Consider the following 13,988-nt stretch of genomic DNA (forward strand, 5'->3'; position numbering starts at 1 on the left):
AATAACCACCCTTTGTTATAAAACAGAGCCTTTTGTTAAGCCGTTTATTACACTATCACGTTTTGAATCATTCTTCCTTTTACAATGGATCTTCCCCTATTTAAATTTATTCAGGAACATAGAAAAAAAAATAAAACTACAAAACACTTTTTGTACACAGAGTGACGCGGTTTTTCAAAAAATTCATTGTCGTGAAATGAAAGCCGAAAAACCAGTCATCAACTATCAAAGGTTTTTAGTACTCTAGCTCTTATAAGCAAGTCAGTCCATATTCGTATACCCTCTCATTTGGTCATTGTAGAAAGGTACAGTTCTTTACAATAATTTGTTTTTATGCTTATTTTCACTGAGTTTACAAACTCATTTTCTTCTCCACTGCAATTGGACTAAAGAAAGAGGTCAGTGGTAACAACGATAATAGCTACTCTTGACTATACGTAAAGCTCTATATATCGACTATCAATTGCAGCCTGATAGTATTACTTCTCTGTCTCGAACCTTGGACACTGTATACAACTACACCTAACTAAGTGGATCAAAGAATGATTGTAACTTGGTATTTCGAAACACCCTCATGCCCATCGTACTTCCCCTGGCAAAGTTATACTGCAACCTCAGCTTCAAAAAGGATTCATTAACTTTTCGCAACCGTAATTTATACATTATGGAAAACCAAATCAATGCATAACACATTCCCACAAACAAGTCCAATCGCCAATGATGGTCCAAATATATGGTTGCCCACCACTGTAAGACAACAAACAAGAATGATAATATCTTAACCACTGTCCATCGAGCATAATATGAAACGAAAAGAAACGTCAATACGGCCATAGCCGAATGAAGACTAGGCACTGCTCCAAAAACAATGGGAGATGCATGGAAACCTTTACTATTCAAATGAGTACCTAACGCAACATCAACTCTTGTTAATCCCGCTGCATACCCCGGCATTTCGTAATCAGCGCTGGCTTCCTCTCCATACAAGTGGATAAACCATGGTGGCGCACATGGGAACAACAAGTGAGTGAGTACACCACATATATTCTGGAACCCAAGTGCCCATCCGTACGATTTCAACACTCCTGGTGCATGGAACACGTAAAGCCAGACCGCAGTTACAATGGGGACAGTAATGTGACCCAAAACATACGATGTCCAAGCAATCAAATCTTCCCAAGTGCGAATTGGTTCTCTAAGCCAGTAAACAAAATTGAGAATAAACCAGCAAGTGGTAAATAGTAAAGGAGCTGACAAGTACCAGCAATTAACAGGAAGACTCCAATCAAGATTGTTTTGTTCTTTGGTCTTGATAAGCTTTTTATTCACTCTTATTGCTAAGTCGTTAACGACATTTGTATCAAGTGGTTCAAAAAACGTCAATGTTTTGGTATTGATATCGTCTTGGAAGTTCTCTTTTACTGGTGGTTGGATTGCAACTGTTCCTTCCTCTAAATCTTCACTTGCAAACAACTCCATCTCAAAGGAAGATGAGCCTGAGTCAACGTCTTCTTCAGCATATACTCCCAATGCTGAATAGCTTTGTAAAGCAACAGTCTCCCTCTGTTTGTGTTTGTAGATCCCAATGTACATCAACCACGCAATGGCCATAAAACTAGGAATACAAATGAGTGCACCAAGCCATGATGAAAACATAAAGGTGTCGACGTGATATGGAAAGGCGACATGAATAGTAGGGCGGATTGAATGTGGTATTAAGCCAGCATTTTTGAAAATGAGAAGCCAAATGAATACGGGTCCGAAATTGATCCAGAAATTGAGAATAAGACCAATGATACTTCGTTCGTTTAGCCCTGACCAAAATATTCTCTCAATGAATTGGTAAATAAAGACGAATGGTTTAAGGAAAAGTAGGGGAATATTCATAACTCGTGTGGGTGGTTCGGTGGTACGAAAACAAGTAGATGATACAAGTTAGACAAAAGTGCAGACAATGAAGGTGATTACGGGGGTTATTATGTTGGGGAAATTGGTGGTTCTGGATGATACTTGAGGATATATATAGTAATGGGTGGTGTTCGTAGGGAATTCTTCTTTTGTTGCGTATTTCTTCGGAACTTTTGGGTCATTTTCCACCACGTAGAACATTGCCTGTCGCAGGACAGCAAAAGTAATACACGGATCACTTTGAAAATTACCTCCCGAATTTCCGTAGTGGCTTATTAAATGTGCGGAAAAGTATAAGGGGGTACTTTCTATATGTAGCTCTACAATCGCCCTCAGTCACAGAAACTCAATTTCCCTTTTCCGAGTCTATGACACTAGAATCTTCCTTGGCACTTCTATACAGCTAATACAACAACTAGGGGCAGTGTTTGCCATTCCCTGGTTACTCCCTATTAAAGGTACCTACAGGTATGCTTACGTACATGGATTTTTCGCAAGATCACACAAAGCAATAATGCATTACGGAGAAAATAAAGTTTTTTACACGCATTAAGATTTTATGCCGCAAAACATTATCTCCGGAAGGTCACGAGAGCTTAACTCGCTACCACCAAAACGTTCCGCCAACCATCACATCACCTATCTTACCAGTCTACCACCCAACACAAAGACCGAAAAAAAAAAAGCCCAGAGTGTATAAAATACGACCCCCCCTTCTTTATTGTTCTCGGACTTTAGACGATTGTTACATTCGCATTTACATAAAACGTCCTTTTTTTTTTTTCTTGGCTTTTCTGTATATCACAAAAGTTTGTCTGAGGCAGCAATATGTAAATCATGCATATTGCATAATCATCGTGTCGGAACCAAACCAACTGGCAATGAAAAGGCTAGACTGGCAATGGCGGATGGGGTTGTAAAGAGAGCGTTGCCTTTCTTCATTTCTTTTTGAACTGAATGTCCATGGGTAGAGAAACTCGAGAGATGTAATTATTTTCTGAAAATTGTACGAAAATTCGAGCAAATTTATATGTGTCATGAAATTTGTGTCCCCCTGCGTAATACGAAATATATGCACACAACCGGAATTCACAAATACCGGATATGAGTAGGCGAAGAATTGGTATGTTTTGCCAAGCTCGAGACTATTGTAAGGCGGATAAGTACAGGTTTTCATTAGGGCATAACTCTATTAAATTTCTCTATACTATACTCTAATTATCCTTAACAACAGTTGTTCCCTGTTGGTGGTACTTCCAATGACTAAACACAGCAAATACAATCCCCAATAAGCTTCCAGATATCACGTCATAGAAATGATGGCGGTAATCTTGTGTTCTGCTAATAGCAATATATACTGCCATCAACGTCGGCAAACTAGCAACAATTACCAACATTGCACGGTGCTTGACCCTTGATAAAATACCAAACTGATGAAATATCCATAAACTCAAGTACAATAACCCTGCAAACGCCATTGACGAGTGGCCCAGCGGAGTCGATCTCAACCCATCAAGCAACTGTTTCTTACCCAATGGATATGTACAAACACTCAAATCGACTAAAGTGTTGATAGGTGTCTCCAATACCGGACCACATCGAGCAATAAAATCGGGTCTGTGATTACCTATCCAACATTTGAGTATATCAGTGAGTACTGACTCCACCGAAACACTGAATAACAACCCAAGTAGTGACTTTTGAGCTAAATGGAGTTTTGACTGTATTGACTTGCCTCTTGACATTGACAACAAGGCAATTAGTATGCACGGTATGTATGTTGAGTACAAGTATAACTCAAATCGACCAACACGTTGATTCGATGCAAATGGATGCGAAATGGTTAAATCATTAATGTGGAATAGTCGTTGAAATGGAGTCCATCGTTTACCGAATAAGTTGTGGATCATACGTAGAGCCACCACAAGTATCCAATCCGGAAGGTACAACTTGAGCGAGCGAAGGGTCTGCAGTTTCTGCTGCATTAGGGTAGAGTTGAAAACGTGGTGCAAATATTTTTCATTTATTTTTTCTCTATCTTTCTCTATTGACTCATTCTAAATATCTATCTAATATGCGTGGTTTAATGTCAAGAAAGTGAACAACACACCTAAATCGTAGATAACTTTCAAGGAACCACCAACCATGAAAGTGACCCATTGTAAGCCCTTTTCGGTCAACACTCCAACAATACTTGGACCAACAATCTGAGCCAATGTCTTTACAACGTTGACAAATCCAAACACCGCAGTCCGGTCATCATCAGGAACGGTAGCTGCCAAAAATACATGTTTAGGAGCGACATCCATTGTTTGTAAAGAAGCTCTTACTACCAAGATGACTAACGTCACCCGCAATGAGCTGGGTAATGGCAAAACCGCCAATAAAATGGATGCAGGAAGATGTGTACCTACCATTGTGATAACCGGACCTAGTCTTTTTGTCATTGACGTGGATGCAAGAGAGGTGGCACCACTAATAAACCCAGTGATGAAAAACACAGAGCCAAGGAATGACGAAGGGATACCAAATTTTCGTTTCAAGTAGAAGGACGTCCATGAAAGTGGGGTCAATGAGGACGCAAACGAGTCTAGACCAAATAATAATGAAATCTTCAACACAATCAAGTAAACATCGGGAGTTAAATGTGGGAGAAGATTAAAGAAGCTTGATTTTGGTTTGGAGTCTAGTAATTGTGTTGTCTCGCTTGCAGTATCCTCTTCTGTATCTCTAAGCTCAAGCAGTTGTTTCTTTGGTTCAATTCGACTACTGATAAATAAAGACAAGATGATACCAAGCAACGAGAGTATACAATACAATGCAAACACACTCTTGTAGCTTTTAATCTCATCAAACCCCAACTCTCTCCTTGTAAAAGTGATCATCAGTCCAGCAACAATTGATCCAAATGCAGAACAAAACAGTCCCAAGAATGTGTACCAAGCATATATATCAGATCTTTCAGTATGATTGCACAACGAAGCAATACTAGATTGCTCAATGGTTCTGAATGGGCCCACTTCACCACCAGATGGAGTTAGTATACCCAAAACTGCAGCGATGAGTAGGACAAAGTAATTGTCAAATGTGGTAAATATCACACCCGTGACCAACATGAGAGCAGAGCATAATATAAGCACTCTTTTCCTACCGATCTGATCGGTGACTAGACTTAGAAGAAATGAAGTAGTCAAATCTCCAACAAATGTAAGTGTCATAAAGAATCCAATGTACGACTCTTCGATCCCCAAAGTCTTCAAATATAAAGCAAGGATCAATGATGTTGATCCAAACCCAATGAGTCTAATCATTCTTAATGCAATGATTATGTAGACATCACAGGAAGAGCTGAAGAGGGTAGTTAGCCCGATCTCACTGCTGATAAAAGACAACCACGAACCAATGGACATAGTGATTGGAAAGCTAGCTTGCTAATGCTATTACGTTTCGGTGTGGGCTTGATCGAAACAGCTAGGTCGCTCCCTTTTCCTTGATGATCTACTGCTTGTCCGATATGACTCACTTAGATGCACGTTCTAGCCAATGAGCAAATTTCTATCCCTGTGGCGCCGGTATTTTTTTAAACGCGCAAATTTAAAATACCGCTAAACCGCAATTAGAAACAGCAAATCCCAAAACCCACTTTTCTTTTATAACAATGCTCACCACTCACAAGTTTAAACTCATCCCTCTAACATGTAGGTGCCGCTGTACGTATGCCACGTCTTCAGGAGACTTCATCGACCATCACAAACGTCTTGAACTTCATGATTGGCCTAGTTCGAAGAACCCCACTCCGTATGAAGTGTTTGGCTTATCGTCAAAGGATATTGGCATGTCACGGATTGAGTTGAACAAGATATTAAAACAGAGATACGTTAAGTTAGTCAAGATTTACCATCCTGATACATCATTAGACTTATCGGATAAGGGAAAACCCCTCAGTGACGATCAAAAAAGAAAGCGGTTTGATTTAATTCAAGAATCGTACGATGTTCTACGAGATGCTAGGAGGAGAGTAGCTTATAATCGATTCAAGAGCACCTCTTGGGAACAACAAGGCCCATACAATCCAAGTAGCGAGCCATTTTCAAAGGAAAGTTTTGAAGCTTATCGGAGGGCAAATGCACATCGTGCCAGGTACGACTTTACTAGAGATGAAGCATTCTGGCTGGCTGGAACCTGGGATGATTATTATCAAATGAAGTATCAACGTCCTCCACCAACAAAGGAAGATTTGGAGAAGAACAAGTACAAGATCTTATTTGGAGTTTTGGCATTTGGAGCATTGGCCTTTGGGTTACAAATTATGAATGCTATTGAACGGACAAACCAGTACTTGGTAGAGACACACAAGATGAATTTACAATCCATGAGGGACTTGAATGAAAGTTATGAAGGCGATGGCTCTTATTCAGAAGCTGACAATTTGAGAAAGTTTTTAATTGGTAGAAGGACAACAATGCAGCTGAAACGAGATGAGTTTGGAGAGGAGGAGCCTAGTGATAATGAATTGTTGTATAGGTATGCTAAGGGTAGAGTTAGCAAGTGGGACAGGCAAGAACAGGAATGGAGTGAACGGCGTCAAAGTAGTTAAGTAGGAAGGTAGTGCTCGTACGAGATAATAAAAACAAAAAGAAGAAAACAAAAAGGGAAGAAAAAAAATATCAACACTCTTGTCGATCTCGCCAACGATGGATTTTATGAAACCAGAAACTGTACTAGACTTGGCCAACATCCGTCAAGCTCTAGTACGGATGGAAGACACAATTGTGTTTGATTTGATTGAACGTTCCCAATTTTTTAGTTCACCATCAGTATACGAGAAAAACAAGTTCTCAATTCCTAATTTTGATGGCACATTTCTCGATTGGGCATTATTGCAAATGGAAATCGCTCATTCACAAATAAGGCGATATGAAGCACCTGATGAGACTCCTTTCTTCCCCAACCTGATTAAACCACCTATTTTGCCTCCAATCAATTACCCCAAAATCTTGGCCTCCTATTCAGATGAGATTAATGTTAATGATGAAATCATGAAATTCTACGTAGAGGACATCGTTCCCAAAGTCAGTTGCAAACAAGGAGATCAATTGGAAAATTTGGGGTCGGCGTCCACTTGTGACATAGAATGTTTACAAGCAATTTCAAGAAGAATACATTTTGGAAAATTTGTTGCAGAAGCAAAATACGTCAATGATAAGCCATTGTATATCAAGTTGATTCTCGCGAAAGACGTCAAGGGAATTGAAGAGTCTATAACAAACAGTGCCGTCGAGGCCAAAATCTTGGAGCGATTGGTGGTCAAGGCAGAAAGTTACGGTGTTGATCCAAGCTTGAGATTTGGTACCAATGTACAAAGCAAAGTGCAGCCGGAAGTTATTGCTCAATTGTATAAAAGGTGGATCATACCGTTGACAAAGAAGGTAGAGGTGGACTACTTGTTGAGAAGATTGGAGGATGAGGATGCAGAGCTTGTTGAGAAGTATAGATAGTGTGGGGTTTTCGTAGATACAAAGTTTATTTTTAGAATGCACCTAAAGCGGTAATGAATAGATAGTCTCTTGAAATTGTCACTTAAGTATGTTTCACGTTAAAAAAAAAAGCATGTGCTTTTTTAATTTCTTTGCAATCAAAAACGTGCCCATCCGCTCTAACTGAAAAATGGAGGGGCACGGGGGTCTTTATTTCTTTCATCACCACAATGGTAAATTCTCTGTTGGATTTTTCTATTTTATTGCGCACGAGGGGACTTTGTATTTTGGTTTTGTGTGATGAAAAAGGTAAAAACGTGGGCTCACGAAGAGAGATATTTTGAATTATAACTCTAAAAGGATAAACAATACCCTATATGGGCAACCGGTTGTAAAATTTCAAACAGACACGTCTTTGAATAGCTTTGGAATATAAATATTGCATCAGAAGTCAAAGACCTGAATTCTGAGACAACTATCTCTTTCTTATTTATCTTTTGCACCCAGCGTTTCAACACTTACTTTTGAATTCAACATTACAAGAGGAGCTATGATTGACGTTGATTTCATCACTTCTGACTTTTCCAAAGTCAAGGTTTTCACTTCAGTTTCGTTATTTTGTGGAATTGTCTATTTTGTTGCCAAATTGAATAAAACCATCAATTCAATTTTGGTATTCTGTTGGGCATGTTTTGTAAAGCCATTGATTCAAAAAAAGACAGTCAAGAATGGCGCTAAAAATCAACAACAGAACTTGGAATTGTTTTACAAGAACCAAGCTCATATTTATGATACCACTAGAACCGTGTTGCTCAAAGGTAGAAAAGAATGTCTTAGATTAGCCATTTCACATTTGCAAAAGAAAAAGGATTTGGTGTGGATTGATATTGGTGGTGGAACTGGTTCCAACATTGAGTTTATGAATCAGATCAGCAACATTTCAAAAAACTTCAAAGCTGTTTACTTGGTTGATCTTTCCCCTTCGTTATGTGAAGTTGCTAGAAACAGATTTGCTGCTCATGAATGGACAAATGTTCATGTATTGGTTGCCGATGCTTGTGATTTCACCATTGATTACAAAAGTGCCGACTTGATTACATTCTCTTACTCATTGTCAATGATTCCTACCTTCAATGCTGCTATTGACAATGCTGTATCCAAATTGGATAAACAAGGTATCATTGCTACTGTTGATTTTGGTATTCAAAGTAATGATACATCTATTGGAAGAGTGAACACATTGGGTGGATTGGTTAACAGAAACATGCCTTGGATTTTGAGAAACTTCTGGAGAATTTGGTTTGAAGCTGATAAGGTGTTTTTGGACTCGTCAAGAAGAAACTATTTGGAATACAAGTTTGGTACAATCAAGTCGGTAAATCAATATAACAAAACCTTGGGAAGGATTCCATACTATATTTGGGTTGGATGTGACAAGGCAAGATCTACTCAAATCTTGAACAGGTTGAATTGTTTGGCTACTGAATCTCCATATCTTGCTCCTTCTACCTCACCCAACAATCAGGTATCTGTCCCAGTGTCGAAAGGTCACGAAGCGGCTATTTCTAACTTGCAAAAGAAGTTGCCCTTCCCATCAATCTACTACCAAAGAGAAGTTTGGAGAGTTTACTACGACGAAATGAACCATTTGTACGAACAGTTCAAAAACCAGTATATTTATGCATTCACATGGGAAGATCCTAGAGAGGACAACAATATTTTAAACTTCACTAGTGATGACACTGTATTGGCTATCACTTCCGCAGGTGATAACATTTTGAGCTATGCCACTTTACCAAATCCACCAAAGAGAATCCACGCCGTCGATTTGAACCCTTGTCAAAATCACTTATTGGAATTGAAGTTGGCTTCTTTCAGAGCTCTTAAGCAAGATCAAATTTGGCAAATGTTTGGTGATGGACACATTGACAACTTTACCGATCTTTTGATCGACAAATTGGCTCCTCATATGTCATCACATGCGTTCCAATACTGGATGGATAAAGGTCCAAAAGCATTCACTGGAAAAGGTCTTTACGATACTGGTTCAAGTAGATGGGCAATCAGATTAGGCAGAATGATTTTCAAAGTCTGTGGTATTTCAAAACATGTTACTGCATTGTGTAAAGCCTCAAGACTTGAAGAGCAAAAGCAAATCTGGAATGATCACATCAAACCTGTCTTGTTTAACCGTATTGTTGGTTCATTCTTGGTCGGTAACCCTATTTTTCTTTGGAAAGCATTGGGTGTTCCAGCAAACCAAGCCAAAATGATGGGGCCATCAGTCATCAAATATGTCATTGACACTTTGGAGCCAATCATTGAAAGATCGTTGATATCCGAGGACAATTACTTTTATTACTTGTGTTTGATGGGTCGTTACTCAAGAACCAACTGTCCAGATTATTTAACCACTAAAGGTTACAAAAGGTTAACAGGTCAAAAATCCGTCACAGGTGAGATACCAATCGACAATATCAGATTACACACTGACTTGTTGAACGATGTCTTTGCTAGGTTGAGCAACAAGTCTATTACCATTGCAATTATCATGGATCATATGGATTGGTTTGATCCAAATGGAGTTGATGTTATCAATGAAATCACTGCCATTAAACTGTGCCTCGTAACAGGAGGTAGGGTTATGTTGAGATCGGCTGCTTCCCATCCTTGGTACATCAAAACATTTGAGTCACTTGGGTTCAAATGTGAGGCCGCCGCAATTAGAGAATCTGGAAGTAGCATCGACAGAGTTAACATGTATGCTTCAACATGGGTATGTACCAAGATTGAAGGTGAAGGAGATGATGAGATTGTTGTTGGTGATGTTGATATTGCGAAGTTAGATGCTGGTCGTCGTAGAATGAGTAGCTTAAAGATTTAGGAAAATAGAAATTTTAAACACACAATAAACATTTATACACACGGATTCAGTGGAATGATTTCGCGCTTGCAATTAATAATCCACAATTTCCCACCACAATTCTTCCTAGTTTCTATCTACCCCCGCCATGACAGCTAGCGCTTTTGAAATAGTATTTGCAGTTCCAATGGAATGCGGCTCATGCGTTGAATCAATTACAAACGTCTTGAAACCTTTGAAAGGTATTGACAAATTTGATATCAATTTGAAATCCAATCTAGTCACCACTGAAGGCTCACTCCCACTTAGTGAAATTGTCAAAGCTATCCAAAGTACAGGACGAGATGCAATCATTCGTGGTACCGGGAAACCCGACTCAGCCGCTGTCTGCATATTAGAGTCGTTCGATCCAAAGGACCGTTTCAAGCCTGTGAAGGGTTTAGCGAGAATAGTTCAAGTCTCCCCACAAAACGTATTTGTTGATCTTACAGTTAATGGGTTACCAAAAGGAGTTTACTATCCATCAATAAGAGCTTCTGGTAACTTGTCTGAGGGAGCTATATCAACAGGAAAGTTGTTTTACGCGTTGGATCCAGTGAATGTCAACCAGCCTTCAAATGCTAGTACTACTATAAATTCTCTTGGAGCAAGTTCAACTGAGGATTCAGAAGAGTTGTATGCTGGTCAATCATTCTTGTATGCAAATTTAACACCTAATGAGATTATCGGAAGAAGCATTATTTTGTCAAAGTTGCAAAATGAGGTGACTAAAGATTCACTTGTTGGTGTTATTGCGAGATCTGCTGGAGCATGGGAGAATGACAAGCAAATTTGTAGTTGCAGTGGTAAAACCATATGGCAAGAAAGAACAGATGCCAGAGCTCATGGTGTTGCTGTTTAGATTATACGTATGCAAAGCGAAAATAATAATAATAAAAAAAAAAAAACAGAATTGTTTCACTCTTTTGTTGTCTCTTTTGAATTTTCTCACCACATCGATTGCATCTTTAACACATCTACCTTCGTCTACCTATTTGACTTCTTCACTATTGATCTAGGGAATAGCTCCACCCCTTGTCACTTTCTAGCCACTCCAATCGTTTCACTGGCACTCCCAGAACAGAACTTGACAAAATATCAACAGCTTTTCTGCACTCCAATATGAGTCGGTCACAAATCTTGTCACTTCTCAAAGATCAACAGGAGTCAATAGTCCATGCGAAAACCATCAAGTTGAATGCGTTGTCACCATTGGTGAAACCTCGCGTTTTGATTGACATTATAGATGAGTTTTTACAATCATTTGATCCCCCTCTAGTCGTTGAAAGGTTGATACTACAAGACAACCAAATTTCAGACATACCGAATAACATTACGAAAGTACTGAAGCTGTTGAAATATTTGGACTTGTACCATAACAAAATCTCACACATTTCTAACAACATTTTCCAAGCGCTCAAACTGATTGAAATTCTCGATCTATCGTCGAATGAACTTTCTTATTTACCAGATTCCATTATCCATTTGCAAAAGTTAAAAGTGTTATCATTGAAGAATAACAACTTCAAGTACCTTGCGCCTGTGTTAGGTGAGTTGGAGCACTTGAATTTAATAGAGGTTTCAAACAATCCTCTCCGTATACCTTCATTTGATTTAATACGATCATTTCAAGCACGAACTGCTGAGATGGATTGGGTTGGACAGTTAAAAGGCTACTTATTAACAAACCGAGTTGCGATTAATGCCAAAATTCAAGCGTCAAAAGACGGGTATGAAACATTGGATTCAGATGACATTCCAGAGCCTCAAGTTACACCACCAAGTGCGCAAAGGTCTCAAAGTTTAAGTGACATCAGCAAGCCAAAATCATCAAAAGCTTCCAAAAGGATGGGCTTCATTGTAAATAAGATAGATGAGACTACGCCAGAAGAGAATTTAGAGGATCTAAAGCAACCGATATCTCAGAAATTTGTTCCCCGGCCCCTTATTCATGATGGTGCGCCACATTCGGCTTCTGCTGCAGAAACCAAGTTTGTTATAAATAGCCCACCACATCCTCAGTCATCAGTGACAAGTTCCACAGCTCCAAGCTCAACATCGGCATCACCGTCTAATGAATACGGTTTAATAGCTCCTAATCTGCATTTAAAGCCCCCACAGAGGTCAAGATCAAACTCAATGAAAGAAATAGACAGAATATTAGAAAAGAATGAAAATGTCGACACCGAACACAAGTCGAACGCCTATTTCAAGAGATTATCAACTTTACAAGAGCAACCAGTAGATGAATCAGAGGTTATGGACTCACCAACAAGCAACCAAGCAACTTCACACCAAACTTTAGACCCCAGCTACCGCGCTCCTCGGACTGTACCAGTATCAACTCCCAGGTCGACGACCCCAGCCACTACGCCAGCTTCAGAAGATGGGTCCCCAATACGTCCTATTCAGTCAAGGAAACAAATTAATCCAAACATCGTCAAAGTATCCAGAAAAGTACTATTCTCCTTCAGTGAACTACACTCATCAATCCGTAGGTTTACTGGGTTTTGCACAGATAAAAAGATTACAATGAAAATGGTATCGTTGTTGTACACAACAAAAGCCAACATAGATTCCCTAGTGGAAAATCTCGAGGTAATGGAAGAAAACGGTGACAATGCGGAGCAAATATCACAAACATTGAATGCTTGTATCACTTCATTCAGATCTATAATGGAATTGCTACTGGAGAACTTGTCAAAGTTTGTTAGCAAGATAGACGTTTGCTTTATTCGAATGTTGTATTTGTCTGTATTTGGCTCCTTTAGTGAACTCAAAAACGCTTATATGTTTTTAACAAAGCCCAGAATCTCCGATTTTAAGCTGAAGCTATCTATCAATACAAATGTTGGATCCTCATTTGCCGAAGTTGATGAAAAATTGTATGTCACTGTGGAGTCTGCAATATCTAACGCTCAGACGATTTTTAGTGAATTGAATAAAGACGTTCATAAAGGCGCAAGTGCCAATGCTTCGTCTGTGCTGTCGGGTGTTGCCACGAAAATCAAAGATCTCAGTAACGTTTGTGCCTCCTCCTTGGAAATCACCAAACGACTCAACACCAAGCTCGTCACTATCAGAAATGAACCTTCTTATGGGACAAGGAAACAATTTGCGGAAGATACAAACCAGTTCTTAAAATCGATAGTGCTGATTTTAGCAGCCGTCAAAAGCATTGTGGTTGATATTCCTATATTGGATGATGTACGCGCTTCAATGTCAAGCCTTACAAAAACCGCGAAAGAGGTTACCTATATGTTGGAGATATCATCTTACAAAACTTTACTTTCTGACGCAGGAAGTCAGCAAGTACAAAGTGCTTCCGCCAGTGCGCAAGCTCCCTCTTCATTGACAGCGGTATCTTCGCGCGCTCCCTCACTATCCATTTCGTCCTCACATGCCAGTGGTCCTGTACCAGTACGAAACCCTGTCGCTGCACCACCAAACTTATCAACCGCTAACCTACAAGATGCGGCAACTAACACGTTGGCACCAGTTACTGGTCCTCTCACAGCACCTCCGCAGTCAACTGGTCAAATGTTTGCTAAAAACGGAATGAATCCATTTGATAAGCTTATCTTGAGTAAGCATGAAGAAACATAGACAGTAAATATGAATATACAAAACAAAATTGTTCCGCCGTTTGCGGCCCATGCAAAAGAAAAAAAAAAAAAAATTGTCATTCTCTCATAATCTTA

At 39.4% G+C, this 13,988-nt stretch overlaps 8 protein-coding genes across 8 annotated transcripts; 5 read left to right on the forward strand and 3 right to left on the reverse strand. All coding sequences in view use genetic code 12, as the record gives it.

The window, feature by feature from the left end:
• Nucleotides 1–522: 522 nt before the first annotated feature.
• IPT1 (inositolphosphotransferase) lies at nucleotides 523–1,656 on the reverse strand (the record flags this gene model as incomplete). Its single annotated transcript, XM_067694275.1, has 1 exon — nucleotides 523–1,656. One exon carries the CDS (start codon nucleotides 1,654–1,656, stop codon nucleotides 523–525), a length of 1,134 nt encoding a protein of 377 aa, XP_067546611.1.
• Nucleotides 1,657–3,122: 1,466 nt separating this feature from the next.
• Nucleotides 3,123–3,893, reverse strand: I9W82_005131 (phosphatase PAP2 family protein; the record flags this gene model as incomplete). Its single annotated transcript, XM_067694276.1, has 1 exon — nucleotides 3,123–3,893. The coding sequence occupies one exon, from the start codon at nucleotides 3,891–3,893 to the stop codon at nucleotides 3,123–3,125; it is 771 nt and encodes a 256-aa protein (XP_067546612.1).
• Nucleotides 3,894–3,977: 84 nt separating this feature from the next.
• Nucleotides 3,978–5,219, reverse strand: I9W82_005132 (uncharacterized protein; the record flags this gene model as incomplete). The annotated part of the gene is made up of 1 exon (XM_067694277.1): nucleotides 3,978–5,219. One exon carries the CDS (start codon nucleotides 5,217–5,219, stop codon nucleotides 3,978–3,980), a length of 1,242 nt encoding a protein of 413 aa, XP_067546613.1.
• A 347-nt stretch (nucleotides 5,220–5,566) lies between these two features.
• Nucleotides 5,567–6,505, forward strand: I9W82_005133 (uncharacterized protein; the record flags this gene model as incomplete). Its single annotated transcript, XM_067694278.1, has 1 exon — nucleotides 5,567–6,505. One exon carries the CDS (start codon nucleotides 5,567–5,569, stop codon nucleotides 6,503–6,505), a length of 939 nt encoding a protein of 312 aa, XP_067546614.1.
• A 97-nt stretch (nucleotides 6,506–6,602) lies between these two features.
• ARO7 (chorismate mutase) lies at nucleotides 6,603–7,406 on the forward strand (the record flags this gene model as incomplete). The annotated part of the gene is made up of 1 exon (XM_067694279.1): nucleotides 6,603–7,406. The coding sequence occupies one exon, from the start codon at nucleotides 6,603–6,605 to the stop codon at nucleotides 7,404–7,406; it is 804 nt and encodes a 267-aa protein (XP_067546615.1).
• Nucleotides 7,407–7,935: 529 nt separating this feature from the next.
• BTA1 (Bta1p) lies at nucleotides 7,936–10,269 on the forward strand (the record flags this gene model as incomplete). The annotated part of the gene is made up of 1 exon (XM_067694280.1): nucleotides 7,936–10,269. The coding sequence occupies one exon, from the start codon at nucleotides 7,936–7,938 to the stop codon at nucleotides 10,267–10,269; it is 2,334 nt and encodes a 777-aa protein (XP_067546616.1).
• Nucleotides 10,270–10,396: 127 nt separating this feature from the next.
• CCS1 (copper chaperone) lies at nucleotides 10,397–11,149 on the forward strand (the record flags this gene model as incomplete). Its single annotated transcript, XM_067694281.1, has 1 exon — nucleotides 10,397–11,149. The coding sequence occupies one exon, from the start codon at nucleotides 10,397–10,399 to the stop codon at nucleotides 11,147–11,149; it is 753 nt and encodes a 250-aa protein (XP_067546617.1).
• Nucleotides 11,150–11,409: 260 nt separating this feature from the next.
• On the forward strand, nucleotides 11,410–13,893 carry SOG2 (Sog2p; the record flags this gene model as incomplete). Its single annotated transcript, XM_067694282.1, has 1 exon — nucleotides 11,410–13,893. One exon carries the CDS (start codon nucleotides 11,410–11,412, stop codon nucleotides 13,891–13,893), a length of 2,484 nt encoding a protein of 827 aa, XP_067546618.1.
• Nucleotides 13,894–13,988: the final 95 nt, after the last annotated feature.

Source organism: Candida metapsilosis, assembly GCF_017655625.1.
Source record: "Candida metapsilosis strain BP57 chromosome Unknown scaffold7, whole genome shotgun sequence".
NCBI lineage: Eukaryota > Fungi > Ascomycota > Pichiomycetes > Serinales > Debaryomycetaceae > Lodderomyces > Lodderomyces metapsilosis.